The sequence below is a fragment of the Falco rusticolus genome, chromosome 5 (genome assembly GCF_015220075.1).
Source record: "Falco rusticolus isolate bFalRus1 chromosome 5, bFalRus1.pri, whole genome shotgun sequence".
NCBI classification, from domain to species: domain Eukaryota; kingdom Metazoa; phylum Chordata; class Aves; order Falconiformes; family Falconidae; genus Falco; species Falco rusticolus.
Window position 1 is genome coordinate 46,469,879 of NC_051191.1, and position 24,754 is coordinate 46,494,632.

Sequence of the window (24,754 nt, forward strand, 5' to 3'; positions counted from 1 at the left end):
AGTGATCATTTTCACGCTGAACAGCCTGTGACGTGGTTTTAACGGAAGATAGAAAAGTCTGAAACGCTAGTTTCAAATAGCAGTGTAAGAGAACAAACTCAGTGAAGATTTTAGGCCAAAAAAAATTATCAGTCTTAGAAATAAACCCAACTTTTGATAAATGCAAAAGCAATTTAAAAATGCTGATGAGAATAAAACTTCAGGGGAAAAGCAGTTATCTATTAGCAGATGCTAGAAGGCTACAAGCCTATTCAGCTTTTCTAAATAAGAAATTATTGAAAAGCTAGAAAAACCCCAACAAAGTCACTTAATTATAGATGATTGAATATTTTTAATCCTCTTGTTAAGAAACTACTTTTAATACATTTAATTTCTAAAAATGTGTTTTAATTTTAAAACATATTAATTTTAAGTAATTAGAAATAAGCTCAAAATTAAAATTATAAAGCACGTTAGGAGCCAAGTCCTGGTGTGATTAATGAGGATGTTTCATAAACACCAGAACTTAAGTCTAAATCTATAGCACTCAACAATTGATGAAGTTACTGCAAAAACAGAATTCAGTGAAACAGAGAAATGATCCAACTGAAGAGGCTTTCTTCAGTTATTATATATCCATTGGCAGGATCAAACATATCTTCCAAACTTGCTATTGATTGCAAAGTAACATCAAATGGGATCTGGGGAAAAAAAAAACCCACAAAACACACACACACACAAAAAAAAAAAAAAAAAAAAAAAAAGAAAAAAAAAGCAAAGGACTTTATTAAGTTTATAGGTGCCAGAAAGTACATATATACAAATAGCTCCATATTAAAGCCAGATTTCTGAGCTACAACCAATGAAGTTAGAAACACTCATTGCCTCAATATTAATTTGTGGTTAATGACATCTCTTGCAAGAAACTAGTAAAACAGGATTAAGGGGAGGACATTTGGGTGAACAGTCTTGCTCACAAAGTTTACCCTGATCATCTGTAGGTAAAATGAAAATATCAGACAAGAGCAGCAAGAATTATTAATAATTTGGAAAACTTTTCCTAAGATGAGAATCTGAAAGAATTGAGCTAATTGTAAAAGGTGAAATAGAGGGCAATGATAAACTGGTTTGTATGTCCATTGGACATAAGAGAATTGTCTAGCTGATTTATATATTAAGAAAAACTAACTAAAGGAGGATAAGCTTGCAACAGGCTATCTAGGGAGATTAATATTTAATGCAATTATTTTATTTATAAATTTACTTTTAACATTTAAGATTGGAACTTCCAAACACTACGCTTTATTATCTCCCTCAAGAACATAGCTATTGATTAAGTAGCTGTAAAAACAAGCTGGCTGATCAATTTTTGTTCTTAAAACATGAACAGTAAAATAATTTTAAATGAATAATTCAATAAAAATGCACTTTTTCCACTTGGAAATATAATTCGGTGCTGAATCAAAAGCACCGTAAGACACATAAACAGAAAAAAGAGGATCAAAGAAGAGACACTGGAAACATGATAGGAGTTAAAGTGTGACAGCTCAGAGAATGAGAAAACAAATACCACAAAGCAGAACTGACTTTATCCAATTAATTCAGAAGATGATGAGCAAAAAAAAAAAAAGTGTGCAGTGGGGAAAAATGATGTAAAACTACATATAAGCGATACATCTGCTGCCTTCTCCTGCATACTTGAAAACAGGAAATGTACTACCCTATAGTATACATAGTGCCACTCTGAGCTTTCCACCTCTAGCCAAGAAGACTGGGTAATGCACATATAGAACTTATTGGAAAGTTTGGAAGTACTGTTTAGAAATATGCTGTACATAATGAAGTGCTGGCTTCAGAGAAGAATGAAGATACTCAGCATCTTGAAAGATTAGGCTTCACTCGCTCAATCAATCTGCCAAATGTAATAGCACCTTAGTTTGAAATCTCTTATCTGAAACTTTGTCATGAAAAGCCCATAGTTTCACCTGTTGAAATATTTTAGCTTGATGTGGCATTTAGCCAGTATAAAACAGAGCAATTAACATCATATTCTTACTGGCAGGACACCACTAAATTTGCTCCCTCGCTTTCATGGTAGACCCACAAAGAGAAGCAGGCAAAGTCAAGAGGGATTCCCGAGAATTTAAAACAGGTCCAGGAGGTCCACACGATCGAAAGCTTGGCTTTACCTTCCCCTAGGTGTCTGTCAAATCTCTTTACCATGGAAGATATTCCAATGGGACTGAAAAGTATAACTTTGCAGACTGAATGTGTGTATATTTTGATGCACTGATAAAGCCAGATTGAGTGATACAAAAGCCTGGGAGTCATTTGAGAGAGGCTTTTTAAGATGGATCACTGGTGCAATATGTATAAAAGCAAAGTATGTACTCCCAGGTACCAGACTGCAGGATGCACAGGACAGCATTACAGATTCTCCCTTCTAAATAGGCTGCTAGCCAAACTGTTCCCAGGTGAGACTCAGGATTCCTTTCTGGTAGGAAGAGCTACCTGACTGGAAAAGAAGAGTACAGTGGATGCCTTATCTGTTACCATTCCGTTGTGAACAATTACGGGCAAGGTATCTGAGGTTGAGCCCTGGCCACCATGGTCCCTTCCCTAGGGATCCCCTAGGGTGGCTGAGAGCACTGAACAGCACCGCTGCCCTCTGCGGGCCAGTTCCCATAGCCTGCTCTGGGGCGCTGACTACAACTGGGTAACAAGATGAATACAGCATGGACCAAAAAAATGGCGTGCTGTCTCTCAGGATATGTCATGGGCATGACAGAAAAAGCTAAAGAAAATAGAAGGAAAGCCTGAATAATTGTAAAAACACCAGGATGGGAGGAAATTGCATTTGACAATTACATCATGGAAATTCACTGGTGTCTCTGTAAACAATGACCAGAAGATGGTGAATAACCTAGATGAACCCATTGTGAGTGAGATTCATTTTTAATACATTTCTGTATGTATAAAAAGGTGATTATAATGAACAGTGAAGATACTTATAGTTTGTAAGCATGCACACTTGAATTTTGTTTATAAAAATGAAAAAATAAAACCCAAACGGAAAGTCCAACAATGTATAAGAAAAATACGGGAAGATACTTAGTGGTATAATCCATGTTTCAGTTTAACTGAGCAATTGTTTTATTTTAGAAAACAGATTTTTACTATTAATGTGAACACATACCTCAGTTAATGGCAAGGACAGGGCTGGAACAACAGATAGCAGTGCTTTGACTTCAGATAAACACCTTTTAGCCATTTCCTAACAGTATAAAACAAGAAAAAAGCTAATGCTGTACTACCATTCTCCTCTGATAAGGTAACAGATGGCTTTGCTTTACAAAATTTTTCAGAACAATCAAATTTTAGGTTATTCTAATTGAATTCAGAACAAAATAAACCTTAGCTGATGAATATAAATTTTCTGCAACGCAAATAGTTGTGTTTGCTGTACAAACACAAGTGCCCAAACCTTGCGGTGTCTACTGAGGCAAAATTGCCCCTGGCTCAGGTATTAAATCCAGTGAGCGAGCATACTTCTGCTACGTGTTTACTGAAGACATTATAAACAAACAGTCTTGACAAGATGATATTTATACATGTATAATGCATGGCATGTTAATCTTATTAGTATTCTAAACATTGTTTTTCCAATTACTGACGTATATTAATGAAAGTTTGAGCAAAACCCTTCAGGTAATCAGAAACACCCACTAAAGGACAGCTCTGTCTACCCTCCCAAAACCACTGTGATTGGCCAAAGCATCATTTGTTCTTCAAGCTGGTCAAAATACAGCCTCAATGGCACAGTGCACAATTGTCACGGTTTCACAGCATCCATCAGACAAAATGACAGCCTCTACATCATTAATCATTTCGTATAATAGATATAAAGAGAATCCTGTCACATGATAAATGTCTCCCACTTCGAAAATAAACGTCTATTTTGCCTTGGCATTTATCAAGCAGCAGTTATGCTGTGGCAACATTCTATTCCAATGACATTATCTCAAACAGACCACATGGAAAATTCTGAAATTATCTCTTTTGTATGTTTATGTGGGGGGAGTTATTTGGTTGCAGACCATATTCAGCCTTGCTAATAAAAAAGAAAAGAGGAAGGTGGCGTAGTGAAGATGAAAACAAATTCACTGCCAGTTTTAGTCCTCTCTCAATAACATTAGAAGGTTCTTATTTCAAAATCACTGCCCATTTTGCATTGAAGATGTGTAACTGATTTTTAAAAAGCACTTCTGGGTTAATCGCCGTGCTAATTTAACACTCTGCCAAGGATTTTCAGATGTAGATTACTATAAATTAGGCATCAATTTTCAAATCTATATACCTGAAGATGTAGCCTTTATTTTCAAGTGGAAGGCTGAAGTTGCCTGCTATTTTTGTGAAGTGACAAGCAATATATGAGGAAAATAAAAAGTTAAATATAAAATGAAAAGTGAAAATATTTCAGCATTTCTTGAAAGGGCTGAGGGAAATTTAATCTTTTATGTCTGCCTTCCAAGTTACCTATAATTTATTTTCCCCAAAACAGACATCTTAAAGTCAGGCATATTTAAGAGCAGAACTGTTCTCACTTACTTCTGTTTTTTCATCAAGATGCACTTTTGCAACATTCATTTTGGGTTTTTTTGAAGGAATTATTTTCAGAGTTTCACTTCGTTCAAGAAAACTTGTAGGTTCTGAAGCTGAAGAAGAGCTTTTAGAACTTTGCATCAGCATTTCAACTTGCTGTTTCAGATTAGATAATTTCTTCCGTAAAGAAATAATTCTGAGAGAAGACAAGATTTTTCATTATTGCTGTTATAAAACAATAATATTTGCTGTTTCAAGGTTATAATTAAACTGACCTAGCTTTTATTACATATTGATTATATTCTACTTTTTCTTTCATTTCAAGACTGATCTCATAATTTTACAAAAAGAAGTTTTCCATTAGAGAAACTGGAAATATGGAATGCATTAGTTTTTTGTGTTAAAAATGGTAATAAGAGGTATTTTAAGAATACCTCTCTAAGAAAATATTTTTCTTATGCAACTAGCACAAAGTTGGCAGAGGCTGCAACTCTTCTTGGCCCGTTATTCCTTGCCCTCCACCTGCTCAGCGGTTCCAAAAATTCTTAGGCTAGATAAATGACAAGGAAGAAGTAATGAAAACCACCATAGGATGTAAAATGAAGGGCTGAGTCTGGGAATGCATCTGAGAAAAGTTCTTGCATGCTCAGAGTTGTAATATGTGATGGAGACAGTAGATGAACAAGTGAGAAAATAGGAGTAACTACTGGGACTGCTTCTTAGATGTGCTAGCGTTTATTTACATTGCCATACCAGTTTAATATAATTAGCATGTGTTACTCAGTTCTTTAAGAATCAAAACTAAAATGATAATGTACAAACAAGCATATGTTTGGATGGGTTTAACACAGTGCACAACATCTTATAGTTTTTACAGTGAAAAATCTCTGAAAAGCAAAGATGAATGCTTTTAAAGATTTACAGCTCTTTGATATTTTGTAATTTATTTTCTCTGATCCTAAATGGTTGACTGATCTTTAATACAGCATGAAATAACAGGATAAAGTCAGTGATTATTTACCTAGGCAATGGAATCCACAAATGGCCAGAAAACATAGACGTGGAACTGAAAGTCTTGATGTTGCTAATCTTGACAGGCTTTGTGTTATAAGCATAAAGCAGCAAAACCTGTAAAAGAGATGGAATGGATAAGCTATAATGCAGTATGGTAGAGTAGACCTGAGCTATTTCAGTGATACTAGATTATAACTATCAAGTACAGTGTACTGATGAAGACTTAGATAACTGAATTTCAAAAAAAGGGGGAGTGTGGTCTCATATGAATTTGTACTAAGTTTTTATAGGTTTTAAAGCAATTTAGTTATGGATATAATTTACATGGGTTTGAAAATTAATATACCCTATAGAGTCACCATCAAAATCTCAGTGTTGTCCTGTCCTGGTCAATCAATCCCATCAATCAATCAATGTCCGAAGTTCCAACTGCAGGAAGGCTGAACAGAGAGCTTTTACTGAATTTCCAAAGGCCCTATGTAATTAATTAGATTTGCTATATACCCTTGTGCGTGGCTGTCATCATACTAGGTTTAAATCCATGAAGTGCACATAACTCACAGTCTAATAAAGCTGTATCAATATAAGAGCATAAGAAAATGAAATAGAATGTTCTCATCTTTCATTGAAATAATTTCCTATTATGCTTAGTTGTTTTCAGGAGTTGCCTCTGGATCTTTAATTATCTGTAAGGTCATGCTAAAGTAAGCTGCAAAACTATATTGAAAAGTACATTATTTGCAGTAACTTCACAGGGCTTCTATCAGCTTACTAATAGAGATTAAAAGGATCTAGTGGAAATTTTTACACTGATCTGCTATGCCAAAAAGTTTGGAATCGTGGATTTCTATTGCATTAGCAGAAGTTTTACCTACATGCTGTTCCCTTGTTTAAAAATAAAATAAATTCCATGTCCTGGTCTCCTGCTTTCCTGCAACCCTCCAAGCTCTCTCATCTTTCATGTTTAGTCAGATTTCTTAAGGAAATGAGGTTTATAAAATCCTATTTTCCCTGTGTACACAAAACTTCGCTTTTCCAACAGCCTCCCACCAAACAATATTGTTTGAATATATTGGTCAGCTCTAACCAAACTTAACAGAGTGGAGGTCTTAAAGACACCAGGGACCTACAATAGGCATGAATACAACATGGCCTGGAAGCTCTATGTGATCAACAATTTCTTTGGTCCACCACCAAAAAACTGTCAGGGCATTGTTTGTCCTGCATAGCAGGTTTGTAGCACAGTAAATACATAGCTTCCTGCTGTCCAGCTTGTCAATCAGCATATGGATAATTCAATTAAAAAGCTGAGCAGTCATAACATAAATATTCATTGGAAATGAAACTTAATTTGTTCCAATACCTAAGGAACTGCTTTGGTGTAGTTATACCTTAGTCTCTGTATCATTTGAAGGCTTTGCCAGAGAAGGAAAGTACCACTGAATGTTAATTTCCTTATTTGAAGCATTTGCTGCCCTACTCTCCATCGGACTGTCTGCCTCTGTGATGACAGAAGCTGGAGAAGTTACTCTCACACGAGACATCTTTGATGTCATTCCAGTAATTTCAAGAGACATCTGAAACACAGAAGAAAATTTTAAATTGTATTTTTTCTAGTGTAACATGCAAAATCTGTTATAATCTACTGTCTAGTAGAATCAGCACGAATTTCACTCCTGCACAAATACCTGTTTTTTTTAGATAAATGGGTAATTTTAAAAGGTGTCCATTTTACCAGGTTAAGGTTTTTCGAAGTACACATGATGAGACATTTCTGAAGTTAATACAAAGGACCACTGGGCTGACTTAAGAGACACCTAACAGGAACAAAGATTGTTATTTTTGACTTATCTTCCTTACAGTGTTATGTTTTTTGCTGAAAAATATTATCTGACATGCTGACCATACAAGATTTAGTGCTGAAAAAGTAATTTGTTGGCTATACATATTGATAATTAAAATAGCAACCTGAATATTAGACTAACACTGTATTTATGTTTACCTATTTTTTTCTCTTTAGCTTTGCAACTAAAAAAGCTTGATGCCTACTGAAAATTCAGTTACTTAATTTGTAAGGATTTGTCATATGTCATATTAACTAAAATATATATGAAGCATTAGTAGACTATTCATCAAAGAGTTTCTGTTTGGCTGTCATTTACCAGGGAAGTAATGGAAGAACACCGTCAACCAACATTCATTCATGAATAAAAACTTTTTTTAAAATTTTAAAACATTTGATTTAAAGGCTGAACAATGCCATAGCATTTTTACTTTTTAAAATATTACGCAGATCTGCAAAGAACAGAGAAGGCAAAACAGTGACATTTTGAGGTAATGCTGAAGCTGTTTGAAAAGGTTGTTAGTGTCTCCATCATTGGCAGTGAAAATAGCTGCCTGGGGAGTGGGTTGGGTTTTTTTTCATTTTGAATGTTCATTGCTGAGAAAAACTAGAGTATTATACTCACTCTATTTTCAGAAAATACAGCTCAAGAGGGAAGTAAATCCAGGTGAGATGGAAGATGGATGGAAGAAACATCCAGAAGATGGATGTTTCACAGTGACATAATTTACTTCATAAAGCCATTTACCATCCCACATCAAAATATAGTCAAAGTGAAGACAAAGGCAAAGCCATGCATGTTGAAGTCATGCATTCAAGCATATGGATATGCCTTCACATAGGCATAGGACAATTAACTGGGGATGATCCATGCCACATAGATTCTAAACACTAAGGCAGCAATAAAAGTGGCTATAATCCATGGTATGCCATGAGGTGTGCATAGATCATCCCCCTACTACAATAATCTTCTACATTCAGGATCTTTATTTTGGCAACGAATCACCCACTATCCTCTTAGCATGGAGCATGAACGGAATTATTTTCTTTTTCATGGAACTGCATCTTTTGTTATCTACATCATGTTGAATCTTTTGAGGAAGGACATTACGACTGCTGTTGTCAAACTGGAGGGTTGCTGAATTACATACATAAATATTTATCTATTCAACTTTCTCTGAAGCCTGAAAACAATAAACTGTTTTGGTTAAGTGTTTCCAGTCCTACATAACATCGTGAAGTGGAATAAAAAACAAGCATGCAAAATGTAACAGGGCACACAATTTTAATTATAGCCTTCTTAATGTAATTTGGATTCTTTGTTCAGCAGAGCTGAAAAAAACTTCGAGTCAAAAATAGAATTACAAAAACAAATGTAAGCAAAACAACCTTGTACATCAAAATTATTTCAAAAATTTTACCTATTTGTACTGTTAAAAATCCTAGTATCAAATTACAGTATTTTTTTTAAATAACTTATACAGCCTTCTGAATAGTTAAAGCTTCTAAAAATGTGATAAAAATCAATGAAACTTAGAATTAAAAAAAGTAAGAGCTTTATGCTTGTTAGCTGTCTACAACAGTGAAGCTAACACATGATTAATGCAGCTTGCACCTGTCACAAACATGACAGTGAGCTCTGACGCTTATTATTCTAGGACAGTGTAATACTAATTATGTCAAAAACAGAACAGACAGAGTAAAATAATGTTATATATACGATGGCTGTTATAAATGTCACATACCACATATTTACAATTTATTCAGTGTCACAGTCAGCTCTTTGTTGGGAAATGAGTAATGATACGCTGTATCATTACCGCAGAAAGTTCACCAACTCTAGATAAACTACTTTCATGAAAGTATTTTAATTCCTTTTTATAAGATAACAAGTTCTTACTCCTCAAGGCTCCCCTGACTCCATCTAATACTGAACATATTAGGTAAAAAATAAACCATAGAGAATAACCTGTCATTTTAATTTTTTAGTATTAAGTTAATTATTAACATGAGAAGTGGGATGGAGAAACTTTGAAGACAATAATTTTTACATTGACTCTTCAAAGACTTTTACCGTTCAATATTCAATACATATGCCATGGTCAGCGTAGACTCCAGAATTCTAATTCAACCTTTCTCTGAGTAATATAGACTGAGCTACCTACATTTGAATGCTCAAATAGGCTGTTCCAAGCCAGAGATCTTAAAAGACTGATTTTCTAGCCAGCTAATAATCAGTGAAAAAAATTGGCACACATGGCTTTCAACCAATTTTGAGAAAATATAAATTATATATATTTTTTAAATCATGCCTTTATTATAGACCACATTAACAATGTAGAGGCTTGTACATAGAAATGAAAAAGCAAACATCAAGACATTTTTGGTATGAAACATGAGAGATCTACAAGATTAAAAGCCTCAGTCCTACCAAATAACACAGCCAACTTTAACTAATAATAAAATCATCTTAAGTCTCATTCTGCTTACTCTTCTAGGGTTTAAATACACTGGGCATGGGATAGAGATAATTTTTGCAGGAATGAATAACACAAGGATATTTGCATTTGTTAACTATGTTCTTCACTGCTTGCACAGGATTTTAGTTTTGCATTGATCCTCCGCATAATGAATTTCATTCTTCTATAGTGCTCTCAGAAAAATCACCATTGGAACTAGCCAGAATCTGAGTATAATACATATTTTTGAAACATCAGAAATAAAATAGGTACCTTTGAAGAATCAGCTGGCCTACCAAGCGGCAATTCTAAATCATGTAGCTCTTCTGGGAAATTCTCAAGACAACACATTGAATATTCAAACAAATGTTTTTTGAGAAAGGAATGCATTTCTGCTATGCGTAGAGCAATCCCTGTGTCAAAAACAGAACTAAGGTGTCCGTCTCTTGCAGAAAATGATCCAGGTCCTGAGCTAGGGGCAGCTTTGAAAAGAAATTTTTATTACATCATCATTTGCCATAATAAAGTGAAGTTTCTACAGCCACTCAATATTCATATGTTTTGGAAATATAGTAAAATATGTAAATTGGTTCAATATCAAATAAATGCATTTCCAACAATTACATTGATTGTCCTTAAATACTACTAGGTTATGCTATTTGTATTGCAATTTTTCACTGGAGATCTGATAATGAAACAAACCCTGTGTAGACATTATAGAGTAGCATAAAATGGAAGGTACAGTTTTGAGGTTTAGGTACTTAAATTTAGATGTGTAAGCATCAGTATGTTCACTAGATGTCTAAGTACCCACTAGGATAAATGCATATTTATTCCGTGCAGTCAAAAGAAGCTATATGGACAAAAGACCATAATTTAGACAGGTAGTGGCTGATCAGCTGAGTTGCTCCCTAGGCTACATCATTGGTAACTACAGCAGAGATACATGTGCACATTTCAACACCTGCTTCTACACACCTGACTGTCCTTGTAGTTCTGTGCTGAGGTAGAATACTTTCCTTTCATTTGGCGCCACAAGACGAAAATCCAGCCCCCTCTGAAATTACTATTTTCAGAGTTGCTAGGTTTCTTTCTTGGCAATCTACAATTGTACAATCTAGATGTACAATCTAGTTCTATTCTCACTGATCAGGTCATCACTTGTATATCCAGCAGCTGGCCATCAGATATAGATACATAGTATTAGGTCCCTGAAATTAATGGATTCTTACTCTGTTTGAAAGGTCCTATCTATTACCATAAACCAGGCATGTACAAAACATCTGGGGGTTTAGTCAAAACACATTCAATAATGTTCAGCCTTCCCATTTACATTCAAATAGTTTCTCACAAATAGCACCCCAAACTGAACAATTTATTTCTGATGTGACTTAAGTCTGATGCATCTAGAACTAAAAATAAATATAGATCATGATTTTTTAAAAAATGCTTCAGATATAGTAATAGCAATTATGTTTTGAGGGATACTTTTCCAGGTATCATGAAGGCTTTTGAATAATTATGGGGGAAAAAAGGTAATAATACTTCACTTCCAAAACTTGTAAAATGACATAAATCTTCATTTCAGTGAAAATTTATTTTGCATTTATACAATTTAAAGGAACTCAAAATGACACTAATGATAGCCTTTGAATCTGAACCTGTTAGCACCCAGGAACAATATCTCACTTATGGCAGTTTTCTGGAAGGAAGAAAAAATTCATACCAAATAAAAGGTTTGTGTTGTAAAGTCTTTTTAAATAACTGTGGTAGTGAATTAAGTGAACCCATGTTATTGACTCTTTCTTGTGGCTGGCCTTGGTGGCAAGACTTTCCGTTCCTTCACTCTGGCTCTGCTTGTCTTGTGTGGCTTGTTTGTTTTCAGTAGAAGAAACTTTGGCACTTTCAGAGACAACATTGTATCCATCTGCAAATCCAAAACCAGTTTAACAGTACACATTAAGTGAATGGTTGCAATTCAAAAGCTATTTCTGCACAATTGGAATTGGCTAATCTGTAACTAAAAATGTAACTTGTGAACCTCATTATGTTTTCCGTAAAAGGAAAATTCTTTCTATTCTGCTTTAATATTACTTGAACTAGTAAAAGTAAAGAAAATATTTCTCAGATCATAGTCAGGAATCTGACTGGTCCTTGCAAGAGGCTATAAGGGGTAGAGACCAAGGTGCTCTCTCGCTCTCTGAATGTAAATATAAAGCCATTGTTTCTATACATTGTTCAATAGCAGATGTTTCCTAAATGGAAACAATACTAGGAGTCATCAGTCATAACTACAGCAGTTGAACTTCACAGTTAGATTGACCTGAACTCAGAAGAGTTAGGTACTCTGAAATATTTATCGTTAGTATCAATCCAGTCCCTTTTAGATATTAAGCATATTATCAATGCAATATGTTCTTGACAATGGATTAAAAAAAACAACACTTTTTTTTTTTTTGTGCTGCCTAAAAGTTATACTTATGCAAAAAGTACAGTTACAGTTATCACTACATGACTGCTTAAATTCAGTATTTTTTTCACTGTATTAGTACATGGTGCTCTCAAAAGCCTACACAATTCTTCTGCTGTTTCTCATTCCAAATTGAACAAACATTATGTTACAGTTAATCCTAATAGTAAACTTCCAGAAAATAATTATATGTGCTTCTACCAAATCTGAATGTCTCCATTATTCCTGATATTTCACTGTCAATTGTAAAAACAGAATTAAGTTAAAATGGACACATTGTTTACAGATGAAACTCGAACAATGTCTTTCACTAATGGTTTTACAGGAAATACTTAGCACGCTGTGCTGATAATTTCCATTTCAGTTTACCTTTATATATTTTGGCCTACTATTGCTTTTCTACATTTTCTATTCTTCTTTGTATTGCCTAACAGAACTATCAGGAGAAACACCTGCTGCATTTGCTGAAAGAAAAAATTATCTGTAATTATAAGCAAATGGAGCCAGTACAAAACAATCAGATTGATGGAAAGTCTTAGCATCCAACACTTGTTTTCATAAACCAATCAAAACACATATGTTTAAACACGGTACAGTAAGCAGACATTGCTCAACTTTGCCAGCAACTACCAGACAGAGCAATTCAATCTTTGTCAGTCACTTGGGATGACTGCAATTAAGCCACTGAACCAAAATTTTATCACTAAATTAATGGTTCCTAGTTTAAAAATAAATTCAGATATTTTGCCTTAGTGTTTATATATTATCTGGCAAACATTATCCCCAGATTCCTAGTTTCACTGAATGTTTTTTTAAATCAAAAACTTCATCAACTTCAATAATTGTAAAATAAATGCAGAAGTTGGAAACAAACCAGGCAAAGGCAAAGTTCTACCAAGCTAATGGAAGTATCTCTAAATGATAACCCATTCAACTGGAACGACAGTAAAAATAATTTATTATACTGACTTTAACTTTTAGAATATAGTACCCGAGCAGATAACTTTGCAGGAGTTTTAGTTCGTTGGTTTTGGTGTTTGGTTTGGGGTTATTTTTTGGGGGTAGGGCAGGCAGGACAGGGAGAAACAAGCTCTTCAACACCAACATCTCTTTGCAAAATCAAAAGAAAAACTTAAAATCTCCAAGGAAAAGCTAATATACCTAAGGAAAAAGTCTCTTCTAAATCAGTGTTTGAAAAAAAAGCAGTGATGACTGATGCGGCGGGCAAGACTTACTCTAGAAGTATGGGGAAGTCCTGTGACAAAGGTCCATCTGTTTTTCTAAAAGCATGGAAATATGTGCACTTTTGTCTTTCTGAGCAACAGAATGCAAAAAATGCAGTTTTTCTTAACCTATTGAACACAGGCATGTTCACAGACACAGACCCACTAGGTCTACTTAATATTTTGTACTGCTATGCAGGATGAGGATTTTGCTTTTGCTTTCAAAATTTGACTTATAATTTTTCATAAATGAAAATTAGATATTTAATGTATTATTAGATTACATGGCATATATAGTTCACTAGTTATTTAATGTTCTAATATTACTATGAATAAAAGAATACCAGATAAGAAATCTCTGTATGAAGCAAGAATATCCATGGAAGCAAATTCTGGGATTTTCTGTTGCACTGCATCCTTCATGCCATGTTCTTTAACACTCTTCATTCCATTTAACAGCTGAGAAGCAAGCACAGCTTCACTGACCTAAAAATAATATTTATTTTATTCAGAACAAGTTCACTACAATATTTATATAATTTTAAAATCTGAGAGTAACAAGATGATGACAAAAAATTAATTACTCACCATATTATGTTTTTTAAAGTCAGGAAAATATTCTATTTCTCTCTGACATATGGTACATACTATACTTAAATAAATCATTACTGCTGACAGCTTAATTACTACATAAGTGATTTTAAATCAGATATCCTCACCTGGATGCCACTGATGTCTACCTACATGTCAAACATATGCACACACATATCAGGCAGTGTGCTGTTCTATTTGCACTGAATCAAAGTTGAGGTAAACAGAGTCAGATCTGTCCAAGAGAGATTAAATGCACGACTCGGACAGCTTCCATTTTAATCTCCCCTAATAAAACCCACGCCAGAAATTTCAGGAAACCTTAATTCCTGTCTTGCTTGCTTGTCTAAGTAGCATAAGATGAAATGAAAGAAAACCAAAAAATTACCTCTTCAGAATATTGCACCAACCTGTGTAGCTGCTTTTATTGCAATCCAGGCTTGTACTTTGTAGCCTTCTGATTTCAAAGCCTCCTCAGATGGAGAGAGTTCTCCAGAAGAGGTCTAAAATTAAACACCAGTTCATAATTAGGATTCTAAATGTATTATGGCAAAATATATTTTAAATATAGGAAAAAAAGCCCTCCTGTTTACAGAATTCAGAATTAATGTTTTCTTTGCAAGTTGTAAAAATCAGCATTGATTGTAAATCCATGGATTAATTGCTAAAATTGAAAAAATTGTCCAGAGCATACTAAAATTGGCTGCTTTTGAAAAAAATTTCTCAGAGCAGCTCGTACTATGGTCACCACTGTATACAGTTTTGCTACAATTTTCCACTTTCTGGAATCTTAATTACCTCTTTTTTGTTATACACTATGCTTTCAGTTTGTGGCTTGTAGCCGCTTTAATGTGGCTGTCACTCATATTTGAACGGAAAAATTGAAATCTGGTGAAGTATAAATATCAGCACTTAAAAATAGAAATATCAGCACTTTGAATGTTATGTTTTCTTTGCAAGGTACAAATTAATTAGTACTTAATTAGAAATTAAAAGACTGTTGGTTTTGTTTCTTCCTATTTTATACAGAAAAATATTTTAAATGTCATCATTTAATGCAATAAGCATAAGAAATAACATCAAACAAGATAAAATCCTACTGCCGTACTGTATGATTTCTTTGTGTGATTCTTCTAGTAGGATCTTCAGTATCGGTATGATTTACAAGTCACTGTAAGTAACAGTCTGGCAAGGTACACAGTGTTCTAACAGAAATATATGTCCTGCTTTGAAGAGGCCAATAACCAAAAGATAGAAAACATACGTTTGATTTGGAAAGTACCATCTTATCTGTCTGTGACAAATCCTCATTATCTGTTGCAAAATGCAAATATAATAGTGCTATTTCAAGGTATGATCTTCTTATTAACCTATAAGAAACAACGCACAGCTCAATCAATATTACTATCAAAGTAAGCATTACAATGATACAATCTGACTCCTGCATAAGACTAGCCAGACAGCCTCACCAAATAAATCATTCATCCAGCCCTCATCATCTACTTAATGTGTCTCTTCTTTCAGAAAGCCATGTGATCCTGTTTTAGAGTCTTAGTGAGTCTAAAGCATCCCGACATTATGCATAACAAATAACAAATTGATTTAGGAGTATGTAAAATATAATTTGCATTATGTGCAATGAATATTGCATAAATAAATTTCAAACGTTCAGTAAGAACACTGTAATTCTGCAAGGGAAGTGATCTTTCTGTACAGAATTTGTATGGGTTCCACTTCCTTCTTCACATTCAGGCCCTGAAACATGGGTGGCTTAATTTGGGTATGGGTTTTCAGTAAAACTCTTCCAGAAATTGGCAAAAATACCCATAGTGACCAAAACAGTCTTTCATTTCTTCACTGGCCTCAGCTGAGGAACCTTCTCAGTTCTGAGTTCTGTACCAGAATACTCTACATCTTCAGGCAGACTGTGTTCACCAGTTCCTGTTCTCCTCCTATACTTCCTTCTCCTTTCAGTTATTTTTATAATAATATTACAAACCAGGTAAAAATAATAGAATTCATAGAATCACAGAATGGTTTAGGTTGGAAGGGACCTTTAAAGATCATCTACTCCAACCCCCCTGCAATGAGTAGGGACACTTCCAACTACATCAGGTTGCTCAAAACCCCCTCCAGCCTGACCTTGGAATGCTTCCAGGCACGGGGCATCTACCACCTCTCCAGGCAACCTGTTCCAGTGTTTCACCACCCTCATTGTAAAAAATCACATCTATTATAATAATATAGATATATCCTTATATCTAGTCTGAATCTACTCTCTTTTGCCTTAAAGCCATTGTCCCTTGTCATACTGCTACAAGCCCTATTAAAAAGTCTGTCCTCATCTTTCTTATAAGCCCCCTTCAAGTACTGAAAGACTGCAATAAGGTCTCCCTGCAGTCTTCTCTTCTCCTGGCTAAACAACCCCAACTTTCTCAGCCTTCCCTTACAGAAGAGATGTTCGAGCCCTCTGATCATTTTTGTGGCCCTCCTCTGGACCCACTCCAACAGGTCCCTGTCTTTCCTGTACTGAGGACCCCAGAGCTGGATGCAGTACTCCAGGTGGGGTCCCACCAGAGTGAAGTAGAGGGGCAGAATTACTTGTCTCAACCTGCTGAAAATCGCTATACCCGGAGACCTTCTCCAACATTTCTATTTCCTACAGGTTTAGAACAGTCTTTTTATGCAGGTTCCTCCTGTCTTTTTAGATCTCTCCAGATCTCCCCCATGAATCAATTTTGCTAAGCACAGCAACAAACTCCTGCTTATGTAGTTACTGTTCTGGATAGAATCATATTGCACAGAGTTGGTTGTTTATATAATACAATAAATTCCAGCTTTGGTATGATTTGTGTAACGCAAAATACAAAAGACAAAGAGTATTGTACAGTTCAAGATAGGGCAAACTAAGCAGGAAGATGGCAAGTTCTACACTTTGTTGGTGACAATTTAGTGAACTCTCTAGTCTTGCTAACAAAAAAGTATTTGAGATATCAATAAACAACTTTAATTAACAATCCCATAGATAACAAAGGACTTGTATAAACGTGATTGGGATGTTTAGTTCTCTAAAATAAGAAAGCCAATGTCCATTGATGTTGCTGTACATTCTTTTAGAAAGATAGCAGCAAATTAAATAAGAGTGTAGCAAACTAAACCTGCGAAACATCACCGCAGTCCATTTCTGTACTATCTTCCACCATGCTGACTGCTTGTAGAGGTTTATTACTGTGCTACTGCTTCTGTGTTCAGAGTTCTGGTTCATTAACTTAGTAACAGAATACCCAAACAAGCAAGGTAAATTGCTGCCTTTACACCCTCTGTAACCAGACTTGGCACATTATTCATTAAGACTGGTCAAGAAACTAAAAAAATCTAAAGTCCAATGTATCAGAGCTGCTTGGCAGAATTTATTGGCTGGGTTGGCGCAACTCTTCAGGCATCTTCTACGCTGATAACTAATGCCAAAGTCACTGTCCTGATATCTGTTACAAACACATTTCCTATGCTCCTTCTGCCTCTGTTCTTTGACTGTTTCTGGCTGCTAACCTTTTCAAGTTGGATTTCTATTATCTGGAAGGGGACAGACCACAACTCATCTTCTGAAATATGAATAAAACCTCTGTTTAATTGATAGCTCTTTTCCTGGTGTTGACAGAGAGAGTACAAATTTGGAATTAAACCAGAAAGCTTTAACTTTGTATACTCTGAAATATGCTTTTAAATGTTCGCAGCATTTGTTTTAAATAAGGAAATAAATATACAGTAGCTCTTCTATACTGCAATAGAAGAAAACTCTCCAAAACATAAAAGGTGCTTCATAACAGAAGTCTGACACCAAATTTCAGAAAACTGTCAAAAAACTATATTCATGTGTGATTAAAATTATTTTGAAAGGTATATAGCTTGTTCCTTACTCAAATTTTTGATCATGTTGCTGGCTGAGTTTTATAGCTTCTGAGAGGGTTTCAACAGCTTGAGATGACTTGTTATTGCCTGTTTCAGTTATCTGGCGTTCTACCTTACCTAAAAAAGAAATATAGAAAGCAGATTTGCAAGATTTGTTTGGGGTTTCTTCTGTAAGACCCAGACTGTTTTTCCCTCCAGGAAAGTTGAACAGCATAGTGCATTATCTCTTTTCTTTCTGATAAACAAACCGGAAAAGACTTTGCTTAAAATGTAGTGCACAATGCTTTTATAGTAAATCACAGAGTAGCTAAAATAACCAAACTTTGGAATCATAATGACTCCTAACATGTAGTGATCCTAACCAGAACACCATTTTACATGGAGGAGTTAATGCATAGGCCTGATCTGTCCTACGCTATGCTGCACATACAGTGTGACCTTCAGGCCTATGTTGTGCTATGCACATCCCCTAGCCACAGGATAAACTCTCAGTACCAGTGATTACATCACCTGCCCTTTCTATGAAAGTGCAGCAAGAAGTTCTTATGTGAATAGGCTTTTTGTTTGAGAATAGAAATGATGACTAGAATTGTTTTCTTTTAAGTCCTCTAATAGCTCAAAAGGCAAAAATGAGGTAACTTTTCCACAGACAGGATTTGCATGTTGTGCTACACCCTGATTGGAACACCTTCTCAGCATCTGAAGGTACATAACATGATTTCCATGATCTTCTTTTTCTTTATGCTGTTAGCTCAAATAAATGGCATTTTAAGACATACTTTATGGGATCTTGGGTGTCTTTCTGACTGGGATCCTAACCAACCAACATCTCCTGGTGCAAAACATAATGGCACTAAAATCCAAATGCATGCAAACACTGTATAATTCATTAGCTTTCTTAAATTACTTAGAAATACTTTCTGAGCCGCTCATCTTCTTTAGTTCTGACTGATGCAAAGAAGCTAATTAGCTTTCTGCACTGTCCTTAGTCTCACTGGCTACACCTTTGATCCCTGAGAACATACAGGTTGGAGAAGTTTTACTGCAGTTTTGAAATTATTGTGTAATGCATCCTGAATTATGCTGCTGTGATACTAAACATGGGAGAGAGATCTGCAGCTAGACAGGGTGAGAAATAATCCAAATCTGTTCTATTTGTACAGTAAAATGTCTCCATTTTAAGAGAGGCCACAGGCATAACATTGCCTAGAAAGGCAGTCACGATGTACAGTGTTTTATTTACCTATCTGAAAAAGAAGTTCGGCTTCCATATCTAATTTTTTTGTCGCAGATGCTCTGCAAAGCTTCAGTGCTGATTCTAAATGTTTGAGAGCACCTAGCCATTGCAGTGGATCTCCTCTTGCAGGTGTACAAGCTACTTTTTCAGCTAATGTGTGTCCTAAGGGAGAAAAAAAATACAGTTCTTAGTAAATTATTTAATAGAAAACCTATTTATGCAAAAAGAATTACCTTCCTTTGAACAAAGGCTGTTATATATTTACTATTACAAACCAATTCCCAAAAATCCTAGTGATTAATGGATATAAATACAGAACTATAATGCTGTTTCACTTCTTTATGATGCCCTTGAGGTTTGCCTAGATCATCCAAAAGAAGCTAAGGCTACACAAATCAACCCTTTCACAATCTGGAAAGACTAGCAGTATGCTAGTCATAGCCAAGAGCTAAACATCTCTGAGCATTTCCAAATTCCCAAATTCCTTTTGTAGTAACCAGTTCTAAAGGCTGCATACCTCTTATACTGATATACATCTGTATTCATAGGCTTTTCCTAAAAATGTGAATTCAGAAACAGGAACTGGTCAAACACGGCCATTACTATGAGTGAGTCTGGCCATGCCTGCACTGACAAGCAGTAAAGCACAGTAAGGGTGGATCTCTAGAGCAAACCAGCCAGTGTTGAAGACCTGACAGCCACAGCAGATGCACTTCAGAGTGTTTACTTTGGACTACATCTATTCTACTCCTAAAAGCGGAATACAAAGTAGTGGTTGGAGTGCACCAACAGGCTCCTGGAGCGTATCTTCCTGACAAAGGTCCAGAACACCCTGAGGCTACTCTGCAATGCAAACCCAAGTGCAGTAAGTGATTTCTAGATTTTCTAGTCCATTATAAGTCAGATATACACCAAATTAAGTTTAACAGAAGGAATATGGAGACAATATCCCTTTCGCTAAATGTGCTGTACATCAACAAATCTCAGACGAATCTTAAAGGTTGTCTTCTGTTACTATTCAGCATATTTCCAAGCTTCTATATAAAGAAAAGTTGTTAAATCAAAGGATGACAACAATAACAGACACTATTTTATTGTGATAGGGAATTATCACTATTATTCTGTATGATTTGATATCATTACATAGTTCCTAGCGAGATGGAACTGCTTCTAGAGAGATGGAATATATACAGGAAGTTTTCACAGAATTAATGCTTCATACAGAAGCTGGAAAAGTATTGTTAACTTCCACTTAAAAATTTGAAGTTCCCATTAGTTTCATCAAGCTATAATATTAATATTTAAGCCTTTGCTGATTATAGTTCCCATAAGAACTGTACCTTGCTTACACACATTGTATGGAGCCAAACAGGCATCTATTATTGGTTTTCAAAATATGTTGTTTGTATAATGAAAACAATTGATTTACTGCATTCACTTCTACGTATCAGTTTATCTGCTGTTGCACAAAATATGAATGAAAAATACTGAAGAAACAAAAATAAAACTGATTTGCATTTTTCTTACCGATTCTCATTTTGACTTGAGCTAGCAAGTTGATATGTGGCAAGTAGATATTTTTTGTAGGTAGGACAAGGCAAGTCAACGTACTGTCTTCTATTTGCTGTTCAATGGGTTCTCCACAAACAAAAATCTATGAAAAAAAGCATGCTTTGTAAAATCAAGTTGCAGACAGCAAATTAAACAGCAGTTTGATAAAGTAAGTTAGGTATTGCAAGACCCTGGAAGTCAAACATGTCTTGTAAAAGACAACTAGAAAAGGGTTTGATACTCCCTAAACTCCTTGATTTTGGTTTGTACTTTTCTTTGCAGAGGAGTTTTGTAGCAAACAAACAATTCCAATGAACTCTTGATCAAATTTATTAATGTTAGGCTTTGGTTTCTAAAAGCAAACACCCTTCAAATCAGTCTAAGAAATAGATCTAGCATGTAACCTGAGCCCTAGAAAGAAACTGTCATTTCTACAAAGAAATCTGACATCCAACAAAGGCCAGAAAAGAAAAAGAATATCACGTGTATGGACTAGTCAAACTTTTCATTCATGGAAACAAGGTGATGGGGACATGCTGTAAAGTTTTGAGTCTCCTGAAGGGTAGCAAGTCTCACAAGAGCAAGTCTGAGTCTGAAGTGATTCATACGATTTGTTATTACCTAGAGGAACAAATATTTCAATGGATTAAACTTCTGTATTAGGAAATATAAGAAAATAATTTGATCGAAAAGCTTTTCTTTATAAACTGTTTCAAGAATGGGTAGAGACTGCAGAAGTGCATATCTATTTTTGAATCACCAAATAGGTAAATGGTTTGTGACTATACAGCCCTCTCACAGATTTCATGTCTTTGGATTATTATTTTTATTGCATATTTGATTTTTTACAAGGAAATGATTTCTTCATACTGATTGTAACAATCTGTAAATCTAAAACATCATAACAATATGCTACTCTATATAGATTCTCTAATACAAATTATTCTAAGATACAAAGCTAAATTCTTAAACGTGGATGCTCAAGAGTTAGGAGTTTTATGACATGTACATCCTCCCTGAGGTACTCAGTATGAACATATCCCTCACTTAAAATGGGAAAATTGAGTGTTCCACATCTCTTTAAAAGTCCAACTACCTATTTCTGTTTTCACATATGGATGTACATTTTTCAAGTATGCTTTCATACATTCCTTCAGTTGTATGAAAATACCAGACTACAAACATGAGTATGCCTGATGAGTATACATAAATAAGTTTTATAAGATGTAATCTAGGGATTATAAGAATTATAAGATGTAATCTAGGGAAAATTGAAGTAATCAGGTAACAGGAACAACCCTTTTTAATAAATTGTTAAAATAGTTTCCATAATAGATAATCAAGACTGTTGGAAGGATTTGCAAATGCTGTATAAATCAGCAACATATACTCACTGCTTTAATGGTAAATTCATGTGCCAAAATAAGTAAGTTTAATGGTTCCACTGTAGAAGAGCAATGCTCTGTATCCTGCAGTGTTAGTATGTCTGCCAGCAGAAGCATACTTTTCACAAGAGTCAAAGAAGCTGGAGGGGAAATTAATGTATCCGCTTGGAGTAAACTGATGATATTCTGTTTGGACATAGACAACATAAACCAAAGTAGTTACTACTTTTGCTGTCTATGTATGAGGACAAATCACACAAAGTGAAAAAAAAAATCTATTTTAGAGGTACTATTTCAAGCTTAATTAATGCTGGCATCAGCTGTTCTGACCTCATGAAAAATGCATCAAAGAAAAGCGAACAGTTTCTCCTTTGTGCACAAACCTGCAAAAGAAGTTTAATGCCTGCCACGGGACATTTTTCTTGCAGGTCAAGAATAGCAGCTTGCATCATCATTTCAGCCTGAGTCTCAATATCTCCAAAGGCTTCTGCCTCTAGTATTACTTCTTTTATCACACTTCTGCGTTCAGCCACATCATTCTCTAAAAGAAGAGAATATATGAATAGTAAAAATACAATAGAAATAGTATAATAGAATACAATACATGGATAGTAAAAATACAATAAAGAAGTTTTATGGTATCTTCTACCATTCCTAAGAAGTCACTTCCACTCTAAAAAGTTACAGAAAATCTGACATTATAGATTCCATATTTACCATTTCATCGATTCTGTGCCAAATTTACTTTAAAAAGAAAAACCACTTAGTTTTTAAACTGCACTTGTTTTAAGTTCATCCAAATACATTCTTTGTCCATAAGCCACTAGCATAAATAATTAGTTTGTAGATCAGATATCATTCTCACCCATAAAACCTACACTACATACTAAAAAATCTGATCTTAGTTATTATTCCAAAATAGTAACAGCTTTCACAGGAATTAACCAGAAGAGATTAAATAAGAGTTTGGCTGCAGACCTAGACAGTGATTTTGATTCTTTAGTGAGCGTCAGAGTTTATAATAAATTCATAGAACTAAGAAATTAAGAACATTTTATTCATAATCAAACTGCAATAAATGTATTTTGTATTGTCTTACTTAAATGCTTTTAAAAAAAGAATCTGGAACATTTTTAGGAGATATACAGGAACATTTCAGGTACTGAGATATAAAAAGTGGAAAAAAAATCTGAGAGTTTTAAAACTAGAAGAATGTAGCAACAGTGTTTTTTAAAACAAGCATATTTAATTATTCTAGAACATTTGAAATTTTTTCACACACAAGTGATTTATCAAAAGATAATGATCATTAAATGAAAATTAATATAATGTTTTGTGTTTACATGCTTTAGGGAGAGATTGTACTCCAAAATGTATTTTCCTTATTGCATTGGATGAATTTAACACAAATAGTTGCTCAGTAATAATACAGCCCCAGACTTAATGTTAATATTTTTTATTTATGAATGAGAATTGTGTCTGAATAGGCTTACTTGCCCATTATATAATACCTTTCATATCCCCAACGCCATGTATCTGTGTTACTAGTGCAGTCACTAACATTGTACGACACCTTAGCCACAGATGTACATTCATATGATCTTGTGCTGTTATACTGTGAGGCAGTTGGACATCTTCAATGTAAGAGTCCTAATAATTTCCAAAAGCAAGAGAAATGTTACTTTCTGAGTCAACTACTTTACTGCAAACAAAGCCACAGGGCACGATCAGTCTAAAATAAATCAAATTAATACAAATGTATTACAAATAATATAATTATAACCAGAAGTTTTTCTGAAGGGTGGATACATATTCTTTTAATAACAGGAAGCCATTTATTATTTAACTTTTAATCTATAGGAAAAAAAGAATTGTAACAAATGAAAATTAAACCATTTTTTATGGGAGATTCCATAAATATATCCATATACTATGTGTGTCATGGAGAATAATTCTAAGAGTTTGGACTTTATATTACACAAAACTCTAAGACACTTACATAAAAGTGTAATTGTAAAGCAGGATCAATTTCAAGTTCTGGTACTTCACTAGTTATTAGAAATATTTTTTTTATTTATTTATAGTTTTATTTTTTCTGGTGATTAGAAACAAATGTTAATGTAATATAGTACTGGAAGTGTTTGGGAGAATTCTCAGCTCAACTCAGTCTGCCATCTTCACATAGTATAAACAGTCTTTCTATTACAAAAATTCTACAATCCATATTCTAAAGATTTGCTCCAGCAAGCAATAAATGGATGCTGCTGCACCTGTGTTTCACTTATTCAAAAATCGTTATGAATGACTTGTGTTGATGCAAATGAGGAATAAAAAAGCCAGAACTCTGTTACTGGTTACAGGGCAGTCCTAAGAAAATGTAGGCGCAAGTGCAGAAAGACAGAAGACCCTGATAGTCAACACAGACAGAGAATAATTACACTGCATGCAGGTAACTCCAGTCTTGTTATGCATGTTACAAAATCTGATGTGA

At 34.7% G+C, this 24,754-nt stretch overlaps 1 protein-coding gene across 1 annotated transcript in view; it reads right to left on the reverse strand.

Annotated features, from left to right (window-relative positions):
- Positions 1-434: 434 nt before the first annotated feature.
- Positions 435-24,754, reverse strand: part of CFAP54 (cilia and flagella associated protein 54) — a 116,402-nt gene continuing 92,082 nt past the window's right edge. The window contains exons 54-69 of the mRNA XM_037389711.1: positions 23,775-23,913; positions 22,647-22,804; positions 22,273-22,449; positions 20,855-20,981; positions 19,334-19,489; positions 18,099-18,207; positions 15,464-15,551; positions 14,592-14,684; positions 13,935-14,076; positions 11,624-11,824; positions 10,171-10,379; positions 6,987-7,172; positions 5,603-5,709; positions 4,588-4,777; positions 3,176-3,253; positions 435-680 (exon numbers count right to left, since the gene is read on the reverse strand). Of these exons, the coding sequence (XP_037245608.1) occupies positions 561-680; positions 3,176-3,253; positions 4,588-4,777; positions 5,603-5,709; positions 6,987-7,172; positions 10,171-10,379; positions 11,624-11,824; positions 13,935-14,076; positions 14,592-14,684; positions 15,464-15,551; positions 18,099-18,207; positions 19,334-19,489; positions 20,855-20,981; positions 22,273-22,449; positions 22,647-22,804; positions 23,775-23,913 (2,280 nt within the window). The 3' untranslated portion in view covers positions 435-560. The remainder of the gene's footprint in view (positions 681-3,175; positions 3,254-4,587; positions 4,778-5,602; positions 5,710-6,986; positions 7,173-10,170; positions 10,380-11,623; positions 11,825-13,934; positions 14,077-14,591; positions 14,685-15,463; positions 15,552-18,098; positions 18,208-19,333; positions 19,490-20,854; positions 20,982-22,272; positions 22,450-22,646; positions 22,805-23,774; positions 23,914-24,754) is intronic.